At 40.9% G+C, this 25,257-nt stretch overlaps 1 protein-coding gene across 2 annotated transcripts; it reads right to left on the bottom strand.

The window, feature by feature from the left end:
• Positions 1 to 6,624: 6,624 nt before the first annotated feature.
• SALL4 (spalt like transcription factor 4) lies at positions 6,625 to 23,942 on the bottom strand. Of its 2 annotated transcripts, none has more exons than XM_027849036.1 (4): positions 23,789 to 23,942; positions 11,603 to 14,095; positions 10,199 to 10,500; positions 6,625 to 7,515 (listed from the first exon to the last, which is right to left on the bottom strand). In XM_027849036.1, exons 1-4 carry the CDS (start codon positions 23,925 to 23,927, stop codon positions 7,093 to 7,095), a joined length of 3,357 nt encoding a protein of 1,118 aa, XP_027704837.1. In that variant the 5' UTR covers positions 23,928 to 23,942; the 3' UTR covers positions 6,625 to 7,092. The 2 variants fall into 2 exon arrangements, with proteins under 2 accessions (XP_027704837.1, XP_027704844.1); XM_027849043.1 differs by having other exon boundaries at positions 11,693 to 14,095; positions 23,789 to 23,927.
• Between the last annotated feature and the right edge of the window lie 1,315 nt (positions 23,943 to 25,257).

Below are 25,257 nucleotides of genomic sequence, written 5' to 3'. Positions count from 1 at the left end.
TGGAGTCAGAAGACATGCTACTTGTGTGACCTCAATTTCTTCATTTGTAAAATTAGGAGGTTGGACTACTAAATGATTTTCATAGTCCTTTGCTACTTTACTGTGTTATCCTACTCTCAATTCAACATTTTTAAGTGCCTACTACACATACGGCATTGGGGATCCAAAGATTAAAAAATAAACAGTCCTTGTATAAAAGGAACTTACATTCTACTGAAAAGGTACATGTATATCAATAAGTAAATACAATATGTATATATGCACATACATATAATATATATTACATACATAAGTACATGTATACTGATAAATGTGTACACCAATGTACATACAGATTTTATTTACTTAGAAGTAACTGCGTATGTAGATATTATATTTACTTACCTTTATCTTGTACTTTATCTTTTTTACTTTATACTTTTACTTTATCTTGTACTTTACTTACATGTTATATGTATCTATATATACACATTGTATTTACTTATTGATATACATGTATCTTTTTAGGAGGTATTGTATGTATATGTGTGTTTATATCTCTAAAGTGATTTCAAGAGTGTTACCCAGTGAAGGGTGGGGAGGAGAGGAGATTAAGAAAGGCCTTGCAAATGTAGTAGCAACTGAGTTAGGTGCTGAAGGAAGCTAAGGATTCTAACAGATGAGAGTGAGAAGGGCATGTATTCCTGACATGAGGGAAGTGCATACCAGGCATGGAAACAGGAGAGGGAAGTCACTTCTGAGAGCTGATTCTCAGCAGAAGAATCTCCAACAGGATAGCATTATAGCAATAACTTTAGGAAAAACCTAGTTATCATAAAATCCTGTTTTGAATCCAAAGCCCTTCATAACTTGACCCCCTCATACCTTTACAGTCTTCTTATACCTCCTTTACTTCCAAACTCTGTGATCAGTGATACCTGCCTCCCTCGCTGTTCTTTACCAAGATACTCCACCTCCCAACTCAAGGCATTTTCTCTGGCTGTCCTCTGTGCCTGGAATGCTCTCCCTGGCTTCCTTCCAGTCCCAGCTGAAGTCCTGCCTTCTACAGGAAGCTTCTTTCCTCATTCACCTGGGTACTAGTGCCTTCCTTCTGTTCATTGTCTCCAATTTGTACTGTATGTATCTTGTTGGCACATATTTGATTGCATGTTGTCTCTACCATTACACAGAGTCCCTTGAAAATAGGGAGTTGGGTTTTGGTTTTTTTTGGCCTTTCTTTGTATACCCAATGCTTAGCACATACTATGCACTTAATAAATGTACCTAGACTTCTTAATCATTTAAGTGCTTGAGTTGCCTGAATGTCCCACTTACCTTAATCTTACTTACTTAATCTGGACTATGCCAGCTAAGTGACTTTGCCTTACTAGAGCTGATTTCTAAAGCAAATAACTACAAAACTGTAATAGTGCTACTTCCTGCCATAAATTTGATGACTTTAATTTTTCATAGTACTTAGAATAGGAAGAAATGTGAGAGATCTTATCTAATCCCTTAATATAGAATAGGAAACTGAGGCCCACTGAGGCTAAATGGCTTGTACAAAATCGTACACAGAGAATAAAAGCAGAACCTATATTTGAATGTTTTCTGCTTCTACCCAGTGCTCTATTAAACTGTGTCAAAGCCTTCATGACCAAGGCCCAACTCTATGTGGCTCAGCTAAAGTAGAGTAGGATACTTAATTAATAAACATTTATGCATTGGAATTGAATTCATGAAAGCAGAGCATAGAACATAAAAAAGTAATGGTAGAAACTGCCCTGGTCAGGAATAAAATTAGGTTGGAACTCTAGCTCAGATATTATTAGCCAAATAGTTCAGGGTAAGTGATTTGATTTCACTGGTCCTAAGGTTTTTCATTTCTAAAAGGTGAGGGCTGGGCAAGATGATCTCTAAATTGTCTGCCAGCTCTAACATTAGATGGTTCCCAATTCCGATGATTTGAGGTTTTCTTGGGACATATTTGTTGACAGGATAGGCTCTAGATTTGTTTGAAGTAGTAAAATACTCAGTACACTCTTGGACTAGTAGGTGGAGGATGTAACTAAGTCAGGATATAGTCTTTGTCCCATTCATGTTGACAATAACATTCATCAGTTTAAAAGCTCATCTGATGCATGACTTCCAGCTTCCCTGCCACTCACCTTCAACACCACTTGAGTGGGGATCAATCCAAGATCTGTATAAGGAGCTGCTGTCAGATATGGTGCCAAGTCCTTCTATGTTCCCTTTATCTTAGAAGTGGTAACACCTGGAAGGGAAATGCTTCAAACTGTGCATGTGGTGAGAGGTGTCTTCATTTTGGAAAGGGGCCAAACAGATTAGTGACAGACATCTAGAAGAGTGTGGTTCAGTGAAAGGTAGGCTTTTTAGGCTGAAAAGGAAATGAATGAATCCAGTCTTTTCCAACCCCAACTTACAACATAACCATAGTTTGTTAAAGGATTTTTTAAACTACCTCATAAACTCAGATTTCTGCAAAGTCCATGTCTTTAGGCACAGCTCCTATTTGAGACTGTGAATACAACACTTTTGCCCAGGCTAACTCCATATTTCCATTTATGTTAGGGATGGAAAGTTACATTCTTCTAGCTAATTTTAATACTACATTTTCTAGTGTTTTCTGAAATCTAGAGGGAAGTTCACACAACTGGTATAAAACTCAGTACCAGAAGGGTTAGGGAATTTCCAAGCTCAAACTCACCCATGTCTGTTTATAGAGGTACACTCCCAGTTCCCTTATTTCTTGAAGCGTCTGGATTCCCTTCATTCTCTTTATCAGTTACCACCCACCCAGTCCCTTGAGGTTGGCTCAGTAGTGTTGGTTTAAGAGCTCTTGGTGTTATTCTAAGAACCTACTCTAAATCCTTCTCCCCTCCCCTCTTAACCTCTAACATACTTTAAAGAAAGAGTGAGAAGTCTTTTCATACCAGAGATGGGGACCAAGAAAATGTTACTAAATATTTGACCAGCAAGAAATTTTAAATTAAAATTAAATTTAATATAGCAGACTTTATTCCCAATGTACTGAGGCTGCTGCATAGTTGCTTTACTGCACTTAATCCTGGCCTTCCTAAAGTACCGATTTCCCTCCCTGTGCTCTACTCTTTATAGAGGCAGAAGGAAAAACTATGCCAGGTGCCACTAGCCAGATGCCTTGTCAAAGATGAAAGTACTGTAGAAATGATCAGTGACCAAATTTCATGAGATAAAATGGGTAATTTTGGTTAGACAAATTTTTCGTTTTTGCACAGAACCAATGCAGTAAAAATTAGAAAGGAAACAGGTGACTGCGGAAAATTTGTGTAGCAAGTTTCTCTGATAGAGGTCTAATTTCCAAGGTACATAAGGAACTGATTTTGATTTTTAAAAATAAATCACCACCCCAACTGATAACCAAAAGTGAACAAGCATTTTTCTAAGGAAGAAACACGACCTATGAAAGACCATATAAAAATTATATACATCACTAATAAAAATAAAGCAACTCTAAAGCTTCATCTAACGTCCATCAGAATGGCAAAATTGGCACAAAACATGAAAGGTGCAGGTTAACAGGCACATTAATACACTGTAAGAGCTGTGAATTGGCATGGCTATCCTGGACAGCAATTTGATATGCCCCAAAAGTTACTAAGCTGTGCAAACCTTTTGACTTAGTATTAGGTTGGTACATCCCAAAAAAAAGGTTAGAGAAAAAAAGATCCATTACAATATTTACATTTCTTTTAATGGAGGCTAAGAACTGGAAAATAAAGAGGTTCTGGTCAATTAGGGAATGGCAGAATAATGGAATACTATTGTGCCCTCAGAAACAGAAAGGGTTAGTTTCAGAGAAACCTGGGAAGATTTACATGAACTGATACAGCATAAAGCAGAAACAGAGCAATAAAAATTCACATTGTAAAGAAAAACAACTTTGTAAGACTTAACTCTGATCAGTACAATGAACCACCATGATTCTGTGGGACCGATATTTAAGCATGCTACCTTCACAGGTATAGCATGGACACAAGTGATAGGATTCAGGGTACAAAATAAAACTTTTTAAACATGGTTGACATGTAGAATTGTTTTGCTTGCTTATGCATATTACCAGGGTTGTTTTTCTTTTTCGGAAGGGAGGTAGTAGAGATAAAATTCAATTAACAAAATGCAAATGCAAACTATGCTTAACTCATTAGACCTTCAGAAGAAAGCCAACAGTTAATACCAATCCCATACTCAAGCAAATTCAATCTGAATTAGTTCAGGTTATTTCCCCAGTATAATTTATAGGGGTGAAGTTTGCATAGGTTGGTAAATTTTGCAGCTAAGTCCCTAAGCTTCAACTCATCAGTTTTATGCCCAATAACTAGAATATCCAGAGACTCAAATGAGATGGTTTACGATCTTCAAATTAAGGTGTCTCACCACCACCCCCAGTCAAAGTAGGCCCAACATTCTACTTAACTTTATTGCAGATGCTCTCTCATTAAAGCATATTGCTCATTTTCTAGCTACCACTCCAAATAACAGTGGCTCTTAGGGCAGGAATAGCTGGGGTTTCATCTTCTATACCTCCAAAGGTCACTGGAATTCCAACAAGAAAGTGTTCACATATGGTCAAGCACTTTAATAATCAGCAAGCAGCCTACGCTGCTAGACTTGCCTGTGGGACACATGGTACCATTTTCATTTCTGGAGACAGTAACACAAGTATAGGGGAGCGGGCTTTTCCCCACTCCCAAAATAGTAAAATCAGAATTTTTTAAAAAGTTCCAAGTTAAAATTATGAACTCTGGTTAAAAATAGCTATCCCAGGGGGCAGCCAGGTGGCACAGTGGAGAGAGCACTGGCCCTGGATTCAAGAGGACCGAGATCAAATCAGTCCTCAGACACCTAATACTTAGTAGCTGTGTGACCCCAGGCAAGTCACTTAACCCCATTGCCTAGCCAAAAAAAAAAAAAAATCCCACCTAATTAATGATCACATAGTGGTTCTGACTTTTAAGTCCTGTAGCAGTACAAAGTTAGTATATTGCCTTACTGAATAAATCATGCTTCTAGTAACTGACTGAAAGCAAATAACTGGCAATAATGACAATGTTACTCAAAAGTGAAAAAATAACAGTAATTGTCTGCCTCAGTTTCCTCTTGTATAAAATGGTGAGAACTATACCTACCCCCAAGGGATTAAAATACTACATAAAGCAGCGTGCAAACTTAAGAGCCGTTTATGTTTGATATTATTTGGAATTCTAGTCCAGTGTCATTTTATTGCTAAGTTAAGAGGCCCAGTACCTGCTCAGTATCACAGGGTCTGTATCTGAGTCCTTATAAAAACCAATGCTTGGAATTCTTAATATACTGTTCCTGCCCAGACTATTTTATGTGGTAATGATGATGCAAAACAAAGATTGGCCACACCCTATAGTTAGTTTCCAAAACCATATTTAAATAGGGGCATAGAATACATGTTATTGAATAATGGCCTACTGTGCTTGGAAGTCAAGTCTTTTTAAGCAGCCAGAAAAACCTGCATACCACATGAAAAAGCCATCCCAAGTTTATTTTCAAAAAACAGAAACATATCAGCAGGTACACAAAATGACAGAATTTCTCTTCAGGTCATACATTCACAAGGCAGAAGCTTGACAATGACAATGCATTTGGTATCCATTTTTTTGTGTGTTTTTTGTTTTTGTAACAATATCCCTTTCACAGTGTAAACAAGTACTGTTATGTTCTCTCACAGATCCAGGAGGAAGGAAGGCACAACTTGGCAAAAAGATCATATACAACAATGATCAGGTATACAACCCGATTTATACAAATTACTAGCAATCTTGATCCACATTCAGTTTCTGGCCCTTCCAAAGTTAGGGGGTAGCACTAAATGATTTCCCCTAACACAAGTCAGGGTCTTCTTTCTTCCCTCCCCCAAGAGTCACTTTATAGTCGTGTTTAATCTTTAACTTTACATTTTATTACATGTACAAACCAGATACAAAGAGGGACAAAAGTCATCCAAGTTCAGTTGCTCCCACTAATAAAATAAGCTTGTTGTTAGTGCATGGGAACAAGGAGTTCCAGTTCAGTGGTCATATTTATAGAAAAATAGATACTACAGCTATAAAGAAAAAAAAAATGAGGTAGATAAATGAAAGCTTAGACTCCAGGACTCTTCTCCTCTCCCATATCCAGAAACCTTCATCTAATACACAACAAATCCTTCTTGACCTTGGTGTAAGAGTTAACAGTGAAATGAATGACAGAAAATGGGAATGCTGTTCCCTCTTCACCCCCCCTCAAAAGGCAGACACTGCCTAGCTGAATTAAATCACCTGAGAGCCCCTTGTCGGGGAGAGAGGATGCAAAGGGAAATCTCCCCTTCAGTGTTTGGTAAAGTTATAAATGTGGTGAGAGAACCCTGAAGAGCTAGCTTTGGCACTCTTGGGGTGCTAGCTGAATTGTTCTTAAATAAGCAGCAACCAACACACAACATTAATTCCTTAGGGACTGAACAAGTCCAATAAAGAAAGGCCTTTCCATTTGTTTCAGATGCAAGGTTGAGAGACCTCATTCTACAACCTTAGTTTACAAAAAAAAAAAAAAAAAAAAAAAAAAAGTACATTCAAGAAGTGAGAAAAACCCACAAACAAGTCTAAATCTACAAAAGGATGGCAGACCTTCTACAATATTTACCCGCATAAACAGTAGCCCACGTTAGTAAGTTTTTTTGGTTTTTTCCATTACTGCTCGGGGTTGGCTTGTCTCACTTTCACTGACAAAGCTCATAAGCAGCATCTTTAATGGAGGCAATACTAATCTTTGGATGTACAACTCCCTATAGCTTGTATAAGCCTATAGTTTAAACAACAAAGCTACTTTGCAAGACCCGCATTTTTCCAAATAGAACTCCTATTCTGTTTTTCTTTTTTTCTTTTTTTTTTTTTTGCAAAGCAACACCATGATTGTAGAGCTGCCCAGAGTATAAAGACAACTATAGTCAATTTGCACATAGATAAGAAAAACAAAAACAAAGCCCAGGAAGTTGGGTTGGAATATTTTTTTTAAAGTGTGTATTTCTTCATTCCAGCTTCCTTTTTAGCTTACTGCAATCTTGTTTTCTTCCAGAAAGTGAGGGAATTGATGTTTTGGGACGTTGTCAGTAGCACTAGCTTTCTCCATAGCATCAGGGCTAATCCCAGATTGTGACCCATCTATCTTGGAGACTGGGGCATTATTCATTACAGAACCTCCACCACTGATAGGAACTGGTAGGGCAGGGATAGGGCCACTCTGAATCACCGATATCTCATTAGTCTTCATTGCTAAGCCATTGTTAATCACAGCTGCATACTGGTTCCAAACTGCTGGATCAAGATTCACTGCAGGAGGGACTATATCCTTTGGAAACATCTCAGATACCTTCTTGACATCATTACCCAGCAATGCTATGGTGTTATCAATAGATAGTCTCCTTCCACGTCGGGCAGAATTATTCCACATATGAGTTCCAACATGGACCTAGCGAAAGAGAAAAGGGACCAAATAAATCCCTAGAGGCTGAATAACTGCATTAGTCAGATACATTAAATTGGTTGGGTAAAGTGGGGAAAAACATAGAACAATCAAAATCTTACTTAGGAATGAAACTCTTTATCAAAAATTTGAAGTATATAATAATTCAGTATTAGAAGACACAGCTTAGATTGGCCACAAGACAACTCTAGGGGGTGTGTGTGTGTGTGTGTGTGTGTGTGTGTCTCTACACAATCAGACCAAAGGTTAAGAAGGACAGTAATTGATTACACCATGTCACCTTCAAAACACTACATTTCGAGGCTCTTTTCATCTCATATACACTCAGATGCACCTCCCATTAACCTCTATTGCCTTCTCCACTCCTGTCTCACATGAAAATGTAGATAGCTCTTCTGTCAAGACAAAACCCTCTCCTGTACAAGTAATTTCATTTTACCCTGTCTTCTCCAGCAGAATGCTACCTCTTATCTTCATCCCATTCTCTCACTAACTTCTCTCTTCTGGTACAATGGGCAGCTTTCTGGCTGTCTACAAACATACCCCTGTCTCTCCTATAACCACCCCCCTCCCAAACCCTCACTGAATCTACCTTATCCCTATTAGCTATTATCCTAATTCATTCCTTTTTCGAGCAAAACTCCTTAAGTTATCTACAACTGCTGCTCCCACTTCCTCTCCTCACTCTTACCTCTCCACAATCTGGCTTCTAACCTCCTCATTCAACTAAAACTATTCTTTTCTGGATTTCCTACCACCTGAATTCTCCATCAGTTTCTTTTGCTGGATCTTCATCCAAGTCATTCCTGCTAATCTTGAGTGCCCTCCATGCCACCCAATACTCTATCCTGGGCTCTCTTCTTCAAAAGTATTGTTTCTATGCCCAAAGGGCTATAAAAATGTGCATGCCCTTTGACCCAGCAATAGCACTTCTAGGGCTACATCCCAAAGAGATCACACAAACGGGAAAAGGACCTACATGTACAAAAATATTCCTAGCAGCTCTTTTTGTGGTGGCAAAGAATTGGAAATTGAGAGGATGCCCATCCATTGGGGAATGGCTGAGCAAGTTGTGGTATATGAATGTGATGGAATACTATTGTGCTATAAGAAATGATGAACAGGCAGACTTCAGAAAAACCTGGAAAGACTTGTATGGTCTGATGCTGAGTGAAGTGAGCAGAACCAAGAGAAATCTGTACACAATAACAACCATGTTATGTGATGACTAATATTGACAAACTTAACCCTTCCTGGCAATGCAAGGATCTAAGACATCTCCAGAGGCCTTGTGATGGAAAATGCTATCCACACCCAAGGAAAGAACTATGGAAGCTAAATTGCTAATTTTTTTTTCTCTTCTTTGAGTTTTGTTTCCTCTTTCTGATGGTTCTTCCTATTGGTTTTAATTTCTACTTACAACATCACTAATGTGAAAATATGTTTAATATGAATGTAAATGTATAGCCTATATCAGATTATGCACCGTCTTGGGAAGGGTGGTGGGGAGGAAGGGGGAGAAAAATTTTAAACTCAAAAGCATAAGGAAGTGATTATTGATAAATCAAAATAAATTAATTAAAAAAAACAAAAACAAAAGCATTGTTTCACTTTGTGATTTCCTTGGCTCCCACGGATTCAATTACCTCTATACTGATGATTCTTGGATCTACTTATCCAGGCCTAACCTCTCCTCACCTCAGGTCTTGAGTCTCTACTTAGTGGACATATCCAAATGGATGTCTATAGGTATCTTATGCTCAAGATTTCCAAATCCTCCCTCTCCTAATTTCCCTATTACTGTCCAAGGTGTCACCATCTTAGTCACCCAGAGAGATGTCAACTTAGTATCTTCACTATCTCTCACTCCCTATATCCAATCTGCTAAAATTCCCATTGACTTTGCTTTTTTGTTACTAAAAACTCTATACAATCCCCCTTCTCTCTTTTTTCTGACACTGCCACCACTAGGGTATGGGTCCTCATTACCTCACTCCTGGAAAATAAAAGGCCTTCAACCTTCCAGTTTATCTCCCTACCTCAAGTCTCTCCCCACGTTAGTCCATCCTCCATTCAGGGCAAAGTGATTAGTCTTCCTAAAGCTGTTCTGACCATACCCTGCCCTCCTCACCCGCCCATTCAATAAATGCCAGTGGCTCCTTATCACCTTCAGCATCAAATTATTTTTAAAGCACTGCATAGAAACTGATCCCTCCACCCAACCTTTCCATTCTTCTTACAACTTACTTCTCCTCCATATACTCATCAATACAGTGTCACTGGCCTCTCCTAGAGGTTCCTTGCACAAGATAAATATCCAACCTCCTGCATTTTCACTGGCTGTCCCCTATGCATGGCTTTCCTTCCTCAAATCACATTTCAGCTCACAATCACACCTACTGTAAGAAGCCTTTTCCAGGCCTCCCTTAATTCTAGCAACTTCCTCTTGAGATATACCTGCAGTTTATCTTGTATATATCTTACTCATTGTTTGCATGTCTATTGTCTCCTCTCAGGAGATTCTAAGTTTCTTGAAGGCAGGGACTAACTTTTGCCTTTCTTTGTATTCTCAATATTTCATGCATGGCCTGACAAACAGTAGGCTCTATACAAATGCCTTCCAATTTGATCTTTCATTTCCTTCTTTCCCTTCACTTGAAATACTTACCTTTAAATTTCCTTTGGTTGTAAAGGCTCTTCCACAAATGGTACATGCAAAAGGCTTTTCACCAGTATGAGTGCGCTCATGGATCTGAAGAGCACTGGCCGATGAGAAGTTCTTTCCACAGGTGGTACAAATGTGCTGCTTGGCAGTGCGACGAGGTGGGGCCACTAGCAAGGGGGCCACCCCTGGGGACAGGGCAGGAGGTCCAGAAAATGGGCTATTGCTTAAGGGTCGCTCTCCAGGAGCTTCAGCTTTGATCAAGGCTGGTGGCACTCTGACAAAAGCAGCAGGAACACTACTTCGACCTAAAAGACAAGAAAATCCAACACATTAGATATAAACCTTTAGAATTAATAACCACCCTAGCTTATGCCAGTTTAATGGTCTAGGTGTCCGATTAAAGGGGGAAAAATGATAAGACATAAAAAGGACCAGCATAAATGGTGTTGTTAACAACAGTCTAAATCTTAAAAATCCACCTTTACATCATCATCTAATTTGAGGCTTCTAGTTCTCAGAGATATTAAAACCCCCATTTTACAGATGAAGAAATTGAACTGTAGGCTAAACAACTTTCCCACAATCACTAAGTGAGCTAAGTACTGAAGGCAAGATATTTCATCCTTAAGGGTTTGCTTAAACTAAGCAAAGCACTCAACTGGACTTGGGTCTGCTGGCCATAGAATGCAGAACTAGGACCAATGGGTATATTTGGAAGAAAAGAAAGATTTCAGCTTACAAACTGCCTAAAGAGTGAAGACAGTGTGGTACCACAGAGTACTAAACCTGAAAGAGACCTGGGAACAAATTTCACCAATATTACCTGTGAGACCATAGGCAAGTAAATAAAATTCCTCTCACATGTCTTGATAAAAGCAGCAACTCTTGGGGACCATATATTAAGCAATCCCCCTCCCAGGATTACTAGGGAAAAAAATTAGGTCATGCTGGGACAGAATGGGGCAAAATCAAATGAAGCAGGGCATGCATGTAGAATTAAACCCCTACAGAAAGGCCAGCTATTATTTTAATACTTAGAGTGTTAATATATAACTGGCTCCTTATTAACAAAACTTTCAACTAAAGGCAAGATGACTGCTTGATGATATAAGTTCAGGGGCTGGCAAAATAATGGTTTTTTTATACTTTTAAATATGTAAAAAAAAAATTTACCACAAGAACCATTCTTATGTCATGGATCTTATGTCACGTCATGGATCACAAAAGCAGGCCAAATCCAGCCAGTTTGCCAAACCTCTGATATAGCTGGAATTCCTATCCAAGTATGGCTAGGAATAGATGACTTGATGAAGTCCCTTAACAGCGATTCAGTGACTGATATGTGATGAAATGCTATTTTTAAAAATCAGGGATTTTTTTTCTCCCTACGCAGCAGCAAATACCTACCATACTCCCCATTTGAAAAATTTAACCCAGGCTCTTCCTTGATGACCTTTCGGCCAATATTGGCATAAGTTAAATCCAAAGCACCATCACCTTCAGTTTCTGCTGGAGGGTTTTCCGGTCCTTCAGTCTTATTTCCCACGTCATCATGATTGATTAAACCAGGTGACTTGGACCTAATACTTTCAGCTTGACTATTTGTAGGGGATAATGCTTGGAACAATGCGGACTCTGGACTTCGGCCATTTTGATAATCTTGATCTCCTATTACAGATGAGGAGTCATTGGTCATGCCATCACTATCTGCCGAACTTGACTTCAGACTACTCTGCCGCTGAAGGCTCAGAGATGGATTGCCCATTTTCCCTGGGGCCTCTAATACTGAGATGCTGGTAAATGCCACAGCTGGTGTTTCTGACTGAGTATCAGTAAATGGAGTAGATGGCTTAGATGAACCACTAGGAACATCTTGGGAGTCCAAGTCTTCCATATCAACAATGCTTTCAACTGTCTCATCAATGCAATCAACAATGGCATCTCCATTTTTCTCATTGATAATAGCTGGATCCATATCAACATGGTCACAGGAATTCTCTGGCATAGGGGTGTTAGGAATCTGGCCACCCATGTGCATTCGGATATGTTGCTGCAACACTACTGCATTGGTAAATTTCTTTTGGCAAATGGGGCAAGAATGTTGCATTTTTAAAGGGGTGTTGGCTCGGTGAACTCCATAATGAGTCTTAAGATTGCCTTTTGTGGAGAAGGCCCTTCCACAGATCTTACATTTGAATGGTCTCTCCCCAGTGTGAGTGCGATAATGCATTTTCAAAGAGCTTGTGCAGCTTAGAACTCGATGACAGATGATACATTCATTGGGGTCACTGGTAGCCTTATCAATGTTTTCTACCAGCTGTTGTAACTTCAAAGTCTCAGACCCCTGCTCAGTGGTGCCACTGCCTGAGAAACCACCAATGCTACTACCAGCCTGTGGGGAACTCTGCTCTGTCCCAGATTCTTGACTGGCCATACCAGAAGATGTAGAACCCCCTTCACTCTCTGGAGAAGGCCTGGATGGTAGATCATTGGGAAAAGCACCAACTGAGTCTTTGGGGGTCAGAGAAGACAGGCTAGGTAAGCCTAGGGGAGGGGTCCCGGTGGTCAGGGGAGGTTTGCTGTCTACAATCAGATTCGATTCATCCATTGGTACAGGTATCCCACATGAGATCCCACTGGTACTTGTCAGGTTATCCAGGTGTTCAGGGACTGGGTGGGGATTCATTTTTATCTGGGGATACTTGTCTTTATGGCGCTGGAAGTGAACCTTCAAATTCCCCTTAGTGGTAAAGCGATTGCCACAGATGTTGCATTTGTATGGTCTCTCCCCAGTATGGGAACGGAGATGAATTTGCAAGGCACTATCATTTCCAAACACCTTGCCACAGAACTTGCATTTGTGCTTGAAGAAGGGCTCCTCAGCATTTGGTTTGCTCTCAGAAACAGTGATGTTGGGAGGTTTCCCCTTCCCTTTCTTGGATGGGTCCAACACAGAAGACACTGAAGGGAAAGGGTTCTGGAAAAGAACCGAGCCTGATGATTGAGGTAGTAAAGGATTTGGAAGACGAGACATTGAGTTAGGAAGGATCCTGTTTGCATCAGGCTTTAAAGAGAAAGATGGCAGCCCAGAGGCCACTGAGCCAGCAGTTGGGATGCCTATATTGGCATGAGGTAGTTTACCTTGTTTCAAGGATTCCAGCGACAGGCTCTGGCTTCCAGCCTTTTGTCCAACTAAAGCCAAAGCAGTGGAGAGGTGCTGGGACATATGAGTGCCCAGTGTTTTCAAAGGGTCAGAGCCATGAGATACTGATGGGTGCTGACCACTGGTGGCCATCATTGTCATTTGCACACGGATCTGCTCAGTAAGCTGGATTTGCTGAAGCTGTTGTTGCTGGAGACTCATTAGCTGTTCCAGGATCATGGGGAAGGTGCCAAAGCCTTGGACTGGTAAAGACACAGCATCAGCACTCCTCTGATTCACAGCTACCTTGGTCCCCCGTAGTGTTTGTAAAGTCACATTAGTGTTGGGAACTTTGCCTTTTGGTAAATAGCTTATCCCATGGGGTGCAGCAGGAGTTGTGGGCTCTGTTTTGAGATAGGTCCCTGCCTCCCCACCAGACTTTTCTTTCTTGTCCACAGAACCAGTGCAATTCTTTAAACGACTATCTTTACTGCCCTGGCTTTCCAAACGATCAATTGGAAAATTCTCTGATGGGGCTGGGGTAACTTCTGTAAAGACCTCAGGAGGTGCTGTCCCCTCACTGTCATTCATGATTAAGACAGGTGGATTTTTAGTGCAATTTTTTTTATGTTCCAAGAATTCGGAAAGGCTGAAGAACTCTGCACAGCATTTCTCACAGACATTAGTTTCCTCAGTTCGACATCGTTTAACTCTTCCTCTTATTCCCTCTCCATCTCCAGGGCAATTTGGTGGACCACCTGAGGCAAAAAAGAAAGAAAGAAAGAAATTTAATACAGACAACAAACTATATCCTAACCAAACACAGGGATGAACCTGAGAAGACAGTTGTCAGTAGGATATTTACTTTAGTTAGGTGTACCTTAGAAGCTGTTAACCTCACAAGTGTTTCTAAAACTGGCATAATACCATGGGAAGAATGCTAGTCAAGCCACAGGTAACACAGCATTTGGCCTCGCCTACCATTGCATTTCACTACATAAAAAAGGTTTCTTTTGGTCTTTCACAAGAACAGGGAGAGGTTAAAATGCAATCAGAGCACAAGTTCCCCCTATCTATTTCACTTGTTGAAAATTTTCCCCATCCAGGCTTCCTTAGGCAGGCAAGGGGCACAGTAGATAGTGATGGAGCTGAAATCAGGAAGCCCCAGAGTTGAAAGCTGGACAGCATCCGACATTGAAGGTTTGTTGTGAGACTATAAAGTCCTTAGCACAGCCCCTGGCACATAGTAGGGGCTATTATAAATGCTTATTTCCTTCCTTTTCCCCTCTAAGAAGGTAATTGAATAGTTACAGAGGGAGCCTAAATTCTGGGTCCCAGGAACATTGGCCAATGTAGTACATTAAAGTGGGTATAAATATTCCTGAGCCCATTAAGATACCCCAAGAGAACCCTCCCAATGTCAAACCCAAATGTTGAATACTTAAACTATAAAATTACATACGAAGTACTATTTTGTAAAAACTAACTCTCCTAGTACCCACAGCTGAAATCAGCTAGGAATTAAATCAATGTTTCAGTAAATTCATAAAATGATCAATTAATAAAGGTTAGACAATTCCTAACTAGTCAGACTTTAAGTCAGTTACAAAATGAAATCAAATCACTTCATTTGTACACTATAAAGTTTGTGTACACACACACACACACACACACAACTGATTTCCAAGAGTTTTGCCCCACAGTTCAGCTCCCTTAAATGATCCCAGCTTTATATGTGGCAGGTTACTTGCAAGTCTAATGCTCTTAAGTTAGGAACTCTCTCTTAAAGACCTTCCTGCTTGCCCCCTAAAGAACAAGTAGCCTTTAAGAAGGATTCCAAACCAAAGAGACCCCTGCCTTTGAATCTCACACTAAACTTAGGATTTGACATTAGGCAGCTAGGTCACAAGTCTTAACACATCCCAAAGTCCTATGGAAAAGTGGAATTAAAGTTAAAGGAATCTAAATCAAAGTTCAAACAAATCCCACTTGTCTAACCTCAGTAAAGTCACAATATCTGAGATTAGATGGTCTTTCCTAGGTCATTTCTAGCTCTAAATCCCATGAAGCCTAGCACACTGAGATGTTCTTGGTAAATGATTTAAGTGAAAGCACTGAAGGACTTATCACTCACTAGAGAGGCAAGAATATTACTCCTTTCCATTTCCCCTTAAGAATCATATGGTAATGACTTTGAGCTAAAGACTATTTTTTGTATGTGGGATCACTGAGAGTCTGTTTGGAAGTAAAATCCAACTCCAAGCCCAAACCACTTTTTCTACTTTAAAAAGGAATATCCATGGAGTCCTTTTTAAATTTACCACTCACAGAAAGTCAGTAGTTATTGGTATTATTCTTTTAAAAATAAATTTAAAAGGCCTGTCTTTCAAGATCCTCCCCAATTTGTTTTAAGGTCTAGTCACTGCCCCTCTTTTCCCTCCTCAAAGACATCCATTCTCCAAAAAATCTATGTGCCTTGCTGAAAATGCTGCCACTCCCATTCCTGCCTATGCATTCCAAAACAAAACAAAACTAACCCATACTGAGGTTTCTTCCCTTCCGATACCTTTTTATTTGACTATTCCTACCATATAGCACCAATTCCACTTTAGAAGATTTTTTTAAGGAAGGGGGCTTACTATACTCATTTTTCATTGGTATAAGTCAAGTTAGTTCAGAGAATTACCTGGGACACAGATGTCAGTATAAAGACATTTACCTAAGTCAAGAGTACATGGGTGAATCCTCAGCTGCTATCTTCCTTGGCTCAGGACTGACTCTGGCCATGAAGCCATATTGCTGCTTCCATCATATATCTGTTCATAAAAATTATCTCCCCAGCTAGATTCTAATCTTCTTGTAAGAGAGAGAGAGAGAGAATATCCCCCCTTTCTTCTGTTCCCTAGCTACCAGTACCATGTTAGATATACAGTAGGTATTCATCATAGTCCTATCGTACAAAATAGAAAGACTTTGATCCTTCAAATTCTTCTGAATTGAACCAATCTCTCATCTTACAGGAGAGGAAACTAAGGGCAAAACCTAAAAGGACTTGCAACAATAAATAAATGAGAGAACTGGGGCTGGAGGCCAGGTCTCCTGACTCCCTGGAGTCTAGTAACAAATGCTGTGCTCCCTTCCTTACAATTCAAGTGAAATAGAGGAGTGTAGCATGACGGAAGGAATGCTTAACTTGCCATCACCTTTCTAGTTCCAGATTTATGGTTCTATGAAATTGTAGAGCTGTGGACCAGGATTCAGTGGGCTCTCAAACTTTTTTGGTTTCAGGACTGCTTTGTTTTCTTAAAAATTGAGGACTCTTCCCCTAAAGAGCTTTTGTTTATATGGGTTACATATCTATCAAAATTTACTTCATTAAAATTTAAACATCTTGTTATAAAAAGTTTTGACCTTATGGACAATAGTCAAGATTGCAGGGATTCTTGTACTATTGAGAACCCACTGTATTAGGTGAAGAGGGCAAAAGGATGTTAAAACTTGAAATCAGGAGACCTGGATTAAAATCCTGGCTCGGATACTCACTAGCTATATGATACCTTTCCTAACAGCCCCAGGATCAATCCTGGGTCCTGTCCTCTACTATACTAATTCTACAGAATTTCATTGGCAATTTCATCAGCTCCTTAAATTAAAATCAACATACTGATGATTGTCAAATCTACTTATCCAGCCCTAGCCTTACACCTCCAACTGCCAGTTAGACAACTTAAATCGAATGTCCTGTAGACATCTTAAATGCAACATGCCCAAAACTGCATTCATTATCTTCCCCAAATCTTCAAGTCCTTCAATTCCAACCTTCCCTAGTACTACTGAGGGTATTGCCATTCTCTCAAGTTATCCAGGCTCCTAACTTAGAAGTCATCCTGACTCCTCACTGCTTACTACCATATCATCCTATCTCTGCCAAGACCTGTCAATTTCCCCCTCCTTAATTCCTACATATGCCCCCTTCTCTTCTGACATTGCCATCACTAGAGTGCAGGCCTCCATCACCCTCCGCCCTAGGCTACTGCAATAGCACTGGTTGGTCAGTCCCCACTCCAGTCCATCAGAGGATTCAAAACTGTCAAAGTGAGCTTCCCAAAGCACAGGTCAGATGGCACTCCTCTACTCTACAAACTAGTGGCTCCCTCACCATCAGGATCAAATATAAAATCCTGTTTGGTGTTAAAGCTCTTCCTAATCTAGCCTTCTCCTACCTTACACTCCCCTCATATGTATTTTCATCCAGTGACACTAGCCTCCTTTCACATCCTCACACAAGAAACTCCCATCTCCCAACTCTAGGCTCTTTTATTAGTTGTCTACCATGAAGAAAACTTGCTCTCTCTCTCCCTCCTCAGCTCAGCCTTCTTTCTGGCTTCCTTTAAGTCTCACTTTTATAGGAAGCTTTTCCTGATCCCTCTCAATTCTAGTGTCTTCCTTCTGTTGATTATTTCCAATTATCCTGTATATAACTTATTTGTACTTAGTTATTTGCCCATTGTCTCCCCAATCTGACTGTGAACTCCTTGTTACCTTTCTTGGCCTCCCCAGTGCTTAATAAATTGTTTGACCAACCCAAGACTTCCTAAGACTTCCTATGCTGTCATTACTAAGTAAAACTAAGATAGCAAAGATTTCTAAAATTACAATTGCTCAGGTCAAGGACAGTGAATGGTTCCACAGAGTGATTTACAGTTAGACCACCTAAAACATTTACTACACAAGCCTGACTTGACTCTTTACCTAAGACACCATTATCAGTAACATCATACTTGACAGTCTTAAACTTCAATGTAGGGTTTTACTTGTGTATAAAGCAAACCTGTGAAGCATGTCTACATTCAAGATCACCTCTGTCCAAATACTGTATCGGTGTTTGCAAAGTAGCAAGAGGGGCCTTGGAAGAACATTGTTCATGCACTCGGGTTAACCTCTTAAAAAAATAGGGATTGTACTTTTGCACTGTTTTCCCATCTCTCCACCTCCCCGAATTTCAGGAATGTTATCTCTCAGCATCTAGGTATCCAATAAGTTAGAAGAATGCCGGACACCCAGCAGGGGTTTTAGATTCAATCACTGCCAAATGGATAGAAAATAACCTACTATTGTAAGCAAGCCTTCATCCTATACAATACTAGATGAAATACTCAAGAACCTAGGAAACACTAAACAGTATCTTGACTGCATTTTAACTTATCTCCTTACTTGTTTCTATATTAAAAATAAGGAAACTGTATTGAGTAGCTTAAAAAAAAAAACATAATCAGCCCTCCTGAAAATAAAAGGGCAATTATGTTTTCCCTCCTTAAAGTTACAAAGGAGAAATCCTCTAAGTGATCAGCATAGTAAGTTTTAGGATAATGTCCATGCTTTATTTTTAATTCTTATCTTTACTTTAAGGTGTCCAATCTGAAACTCATTTAAAGAAGATCAGGATTAAATTAAAATCCAAAATAGGACAGGTTATTCTAGAATGACAAAGGAAAGATTTACCAACCTTTAAAGAAACATTTTAGCCAAACACTAACACACATTCCAAAGTTTAGGTTCTACTCACAAAGTGCACTGCTGAAACAGTTAGTAGTACTCAAGCGTCTTATAGTTTGATATATGCAACCAGAGCTGTTCTAGTCATGTCAGGCAAGTGGTTCTAACCAAGTCACTGAATCTCAGTTTCCTTCTTCATAAAAAGTGAGGTGAGCATTTGGATGGCTCACAAGTTTCCCTTCTGGTTCTCAACCAATTTTTTTTTTAGTCAAAAACTGAGTTATTAAGGGAAGGCAAGGCAAGGCAACTATGGGGACACCAGTAGTACTTTGGGGGGGGGGAGGGTATGTTAGACCTAAGCCACTTTTCAAAATGGCCTTAGCAACCTAAGGTTGCTACTTTCAAACCATACATATTCACATAGCAGTGTCTGGCACATAGTAAGTGCTAAGTGTTTTACAAATAGCACATTTGATCTTCCCAACAATTGTGGGTGACAGTACTATTATTCTCATTTTACAACTGAAAAAACTGAGGCAAAGGGGTTAAGTGACTTGTTCAAGGACACATAGGTAGAAGCTTCTGAGGCTCTTTCAAGTGTCCAGTTCCCTGTTATGTTGCTCAAACTTGAAAACTCCTCAGTATGTTCTCATTCAGCTTAATGGGAACCTTAAAATATGGACAGCAGAGAGCACTACAAAATTACATTAATATTACTACATTAGAGAGACTTACAATTCCATATCTAAACTAATCTTTCTCCAAAAAGGGAGGCAACAAGACAAAAACTGACCTTTCTGAATGGGTGCCTAATGAAATATTGTTGCCATCTTCACAATGAGAAGTACTAAAAAAAAAAATACCCTTAAGTATGTAATATGTGGAGACATTTCATGTTGGTCTTGCTGTCTTGTTAAAAGACACTGGCTCTCCCATTTATGGGACAGCAAAAAGATTGGGAAACTAGTTTGATGTAAAAAGCAAAACCTCAATGACATTTAAAATACCAGGAAGCTACAAGATACACAATGCAATGTGTATTGGCTTTGGGTTCCAAGAACCTGTGCTTGGGAATATCCAAGCAACTGTTAACTTGCTACTTATGTGTGGACCTTTCCAAACTTAACTTTCCCCATCTATAAAATTAGGAGTTAGTAGAAAAACTGGGAGCAAGAAAAATGGATACAAAGATCCAAAATCAAATTGTGCCTTTCTTAGTAGTAAATTTCTTTTTTAGTATTAAAATAAGACCAAAACTGCAACATCACCCATTTGTGCAAGCTAATACCAAAAAACAACAAAACTAAACTTAAAAAAAAAAACCAAACCCAAAACAAAACCTGGAACTCTAACTTTGCTGCCAACTCACAGTATCCCAATTCTAAGACTGACATCCATGTATCACCTCTAACACCAAAGTCTATAAAACAAACTAGGAAGGGCAAGGTTATTTCTTTATAACACTGCCTGGGGCAGCTGTGGCACACAGTAGGTATCAAATATGTGGAATGAATACCTAAACTAAATTTTGAGTGGGGTTAAAAATTAGTCAACATATTAACCATGAAGTATCATTTCTTGGTGATGCTCAATGCTACATTCTTTGTAGAAGGCAGCACACATTTTGCAATGCAAACTTTTTAAGTGGTCAAATAGAAGTCAAGCATCAAGTTAAGAAATATGCATGCTTCTTTTCCCTCCTCCCCTCCCAATCCCATTCTGAAATTTAAACAGAATCTAATATTATCTATCCAACAGAAGCTTCCAGTAACAACTTTTCCAAGCTTTGGAAGAGCCTCCCTCCTCTTAATCCTTAAACTTTACATTTCCATTAAGTTTTTGAGCTAGTGTGGAAGCTCTAAAACAGTACTCTTTCCTTCTAAATAAGATTTTTTATTCTTAAAATTTAGATATTTTTTAAAGGTATAAATGTTAGACTTTAATGATGGTAATCTAGTATGGCACAATGGGCATTTTAAACCCTTTAGAGAAAATGCTAATTTTCGGTATGTAGCATTATTCCTCTGGCCACCTGCTGATTTTTTGATCTGCTAATTGATTGTCCCGCTACCACAACCATTTTCCTCCCAAAAATGGCATTGTTTTCAGAGGTGGGTCTCAAATTGCCTTGCAAATTAGGTCAACCCAACCTTAAAAAGCATATACACCTAGGCCCCTAGCTTAGTCATAAATAACCTGAGTAGAGAATTAATACTATTTGAAAGTCTTTTGTTCTAACTATTTCACCAACTATTTCAGCATCCAAGATTTTCTTCCATGGGTGACCAATGCTTTCAAAAACACAGATCTGGGAATTTAAAAGTCTTCCAAATTCCAACTGTAAGAGAAAACCTCTCCAGCATAATATAGCCTTTCAAGGTTTCTCCCTCCCACTGCTTCTGATAGCAATCACAAACAGAAGTTGATAGATTTGTTATACTTTCAGGTTGAATCCCAGCAGTTTGTGCCCCACTTGCAGGGAAGCTCTCAACCCCACTGCAAAAAGAGGGGAAAAAAAAAAAGAGAAACCCTCTCTCAGATTGGTGGAGGACCTAAAGCACCTAAACTGGAGAAAGCTTGTGGCACCCTGGGCTCAGGAGGGTTCTACAATTGGGGAGAAGGGGTGCAATGTCAACACCAAATGAGACCCGAGGTCTCAGCTGCCCAGCTTTACCCAAAACTACTTCAAAAAACAAGACAAGGTGTGAGTTACCTGAGGAAAGATGATAGGGGGGAGGGGAAAGAGGATGACGGTTTACGAGCTGGTGCTTAGCTGAACTCTAGATGGCGCCAGCTGGCAATTTAGTTCTCCATCGGAAAACATACAGATACAGTACATGTTAGCAATTAACAAGCCACTCAATTAAGTGCAAACTTGTTTCTGATTAACAAAGACCTCCCATCCAAAAGTGAGAACACCTAGGGGGTACTTTAAAACCATAATGGCCCGAAACTGCTAACTGCATTGTCTTAGAGAAATAAACTTTTTGAAACTAGAGTCCAAATTTTATTTCCAACTTTTACTCTGAAACAAGAGATACTTAACGCATTCAGGTAAGTCTTTAAGTGAGGAAATTCGCACAACTTAGCTGACTCCTCTGCCAGTACCAAATCAAGCATGCAGCCCCCAACGTTAACCCTTTTGTCTTTGGCTGGTCCCCAGAGGCAGCTCTCCAGCAGTGGGCTGCGATTTACATGTGGAATCATCACCTCCGCCCCCCAGCCTAACCGAAGGCACAAAGAAAAAACAGTCATGCATTAAACATGGGATTTATTGCCTTCTGGCCGAATCGAAAATCCCCCAGTTACCATTAGCCAGACCCCCCCCCCAAAACTACATTTGGTTCCTCCTTCCCCCCCAAAAAAACCATACAACTCAGTCCTCGCGTGCAATCGCTCAAGGGCTTCAGGACTATAACTACTTTTAAAAAAAATAAGTTAAAATGGGGGGAGTGTGTTTGGATTACACAAGATAACTAGAGCTAAAATCCAAGTTGCTATTTAAAAGCACACAACCAAATCCTTCCTGGGAGGAGGGTGTGGCTGTTAACTAACTTGTTTTAACTATTTCAAGAATGATTAATTGGGAACCAATAGAAATTCCAGTTCCTCTTCAGATATCAATGGGTCGGGGTTGAAACTAGGGGCCTGAGACCTCCTCGATCTTCACCACCCTCACCCCAAAAACAGCTGCTTTCAGTGCCTTAGAAATTAGTTATCGGAGGGACCCCAGAACTCTAGTAGTGGCTGGGCAAACACCACACACCCACAATCGGAGACAATTTGGCGGCGAGGGGAGAGGGTGAGAAGGGGGAAGAGAAGAATGGAGATAGATAGTGGAGCTTGAATATCTAAGTCACTTGAAATTGCCGGAGGCGAAGCAGCAAAAAAACTTTCCACCGCTAAGTGGGGGGGGGACCCGTCTGCCTCGGGAGGGTCACCTAAAATGAAAAAACCAACCCCCCAGCCCCTAATTCCTCCACCCCGCCCCAGTCATCCCTTTCCCCTCCCCCCTGACCTCTCCCAATCCCCATCCCGCCCCCACACATTGTGGGGACCCAGCGTCAAAGGGTTAGAGCGTCTTCAAAACGTACGTCTTCCCTCAAAAAAGCTGCAAAGAGTCGGAGTTCACGAAGAAAAAAAAAAGCGACCTCACACCACACACACCCATTCCCCAACTACCCGGACCCCATTAGCTCACCGCGGGTTATTTTAGGAAGTCGGAAATCAAAGATGGCTGGAGGTCAGGCTACAAAGGTCCGGGGCGACCGCGATAGCCCAGGGGTGGGGGGGGGGAAGAAAGCAGTAAGTTGCACCCCCTCACCACTCCCCAGGGCCCCAAGGGGAGGGCGAGCCCTACAGGCAGATCCGGCGAGCTCCCGGCGCCCCCCGGGAGCTCAGAGGTCAGGGGTTCCGTGACTCTTGCCTCCCCAGCGCCCCCAGCGCCCCCACCCCCCCGCTTTGCCCTGGGTGGAGGTGGGCGACGAGCCCAGAGCAGGTCGCGTGCGCAACAGTTCGCATCCCCCGGGGGGAAAACCCCGCCGACCCCAGCTCCAGAGAAACTGGGGGGGGGGGATGGCACGGGGTTAGGAGAGTGAAACGCAGAGCCGGGGATCTAGGGCAGCTGCAAACAGGATGGAAGGTCTCGAACCATGAGAATTTTTTTGAATCCACCCTAAATTGTTCCCAACACAGCAACTGCTTCCCCTGTGCCGAAAAGCCTGGGAGCTGCACAGGGCGGAGAATTACACTGGAAAACAACCGGCTTAAATTCCCTTTGCCCCTCAAAAAAAAAAAAAAGCCAAGTGTCGGGCGCTGACCATCGGGCAAGGAGAAGCCCAAGCTGGAGCCCCGAAGAGCCTCCCCGAGTCCCCGCGCGCTCCCGGTGTCCGTCCCCGGCGGTCGATCAAAGTTCTAAAGCGACCCGGAGAAGCCCAATTCCCTTGCCCACTTACCGTGCTCTGCTGCGGCGGCAGCCGGGGTCGTAGCTGAGGAGGAGGCGCCAACCGAAGAGCAGGCTGCCGCATCTGGAAGCTGCTGGGGCTCTTCGGAAGAGTTGATGTGCTGGGGTTTCGCCTGCTTGCGTCTCGACATGGTTCGAGCATCGGGAGCAAAATTGTAGCAATTATTTTCCCCTTCACAACAAATTCCTAGAGTTGGGAAATAACCCCCTTCTGCTGGAACGCGCATGTCAGAGTAATTATGATTATCAATAATGCATTGCGATTTATCATGAGCCCTGACAGCTGATTGGCCTGGGTCCAAAAGCTCACAGATTATTTAAATAAGCCCTCATTGATCAGGGTGGGGAGGGGGATTGTGGGTTTTGTAGTCCGGCCCCTGAAGAGTTCCTCAGTCTGCGACAAAGGCTTGAGTATCGAGGGAGTTAAGCTAATTAGCATGCACGTTCAGATTGGCTCCCGGGACATAATGAAATTCGAGGGGACATGTCGTGGTACCCCATGAAAATACACACACGCATGCAAACATTTGTTTTTCCAAATGGAGACTCAAGGATAGCTCTGTGTCTAGAGCTTTTTTAGTGGCGTCCTTTAATTAATATTTTGCAAGGGTGAAATTAGCAAAGCTCCGGCCCGTCAAGTGGACTCTTTCGGGTTCCTTTCTTAAAGGGTTTTAAGTCGGAGGGGGAGGGGGGAGACGAATTATCACCAGGCGTCCGTTTTGATGAGATCAAGTTATGAACTCAGTTTCAGGATGAGTGGCTTCGTCCTGGGTGTAGTCGCTCTCAGTTAGTATGTTTAAACTTTTTTTTCCTTCCTCTCCCCTCAGCCCCCGCCTCCAAAATAAACAGCGATAGGAGAGGTATGCATTCGTGCACCTCTCTTAATTTTGGAAGTATCTTTTCAGTATCCAAATACTACTCCATCTAGCTGCTTCTTGCTCAGCAAAATCTCCTGGCGCCACAGATGAGTTAGAGCTTAAATGTTAACTAATAGCTACAATGACTTCTCTATTGAATTCACGCTCATAACGACTAGTTTATTGTTCTAATGTCACCTTGATTTTTCTCCTTAAAAATGTTTCACTAGTAAATTTGTTAAATGAAGGCCAGCTTCAACCAGGCGCTGTTAAAGCAATGAGATAAAAACCGCAAGCAATAACTTTTCAGTCCTCTTTTAGATGCCGTAAAAATCTGATCATTGTACTTTTTATTACACAGATCAGCATTCTTCGTAGAAAATAACTCCTTTCAAAAAGTGTTGGAAAGCTTCTTTGCAACAGCGGCAGTATCAAAACAGCAATTGAAGATAGGTAATATGACTCCAGTGTGGATTATGATTAATAATCATTATTGGATCTCCCTCCCCCTGCAAAGTACAGCCTTTATCATGGAAAAGGTTCATAGTTCAAATGAGCCCACCAGCAATGCTGGGCTAGAAACTCTTTATCATCCTGACACAAT

Source organism: Vombatus ursinus, unplaced genomic scaffold (genome assembly GCF_900497805.2).
Source record: "Vombatus ursinus unplaced genomic scaffold, bare-nosed wombat genome assembly UNPS02000580.1, whole genome shotgun sequence".
NCBI classification, from domain to species: Eukaryota; Metazoa; Chordata; class Mammalia; order Diprotodontia; family Vombatidae; genus Vombatus; species Vombatus ursinus.
This window is presented reverse-complemented; position numbering and strand designations above follow the sequence as displayed.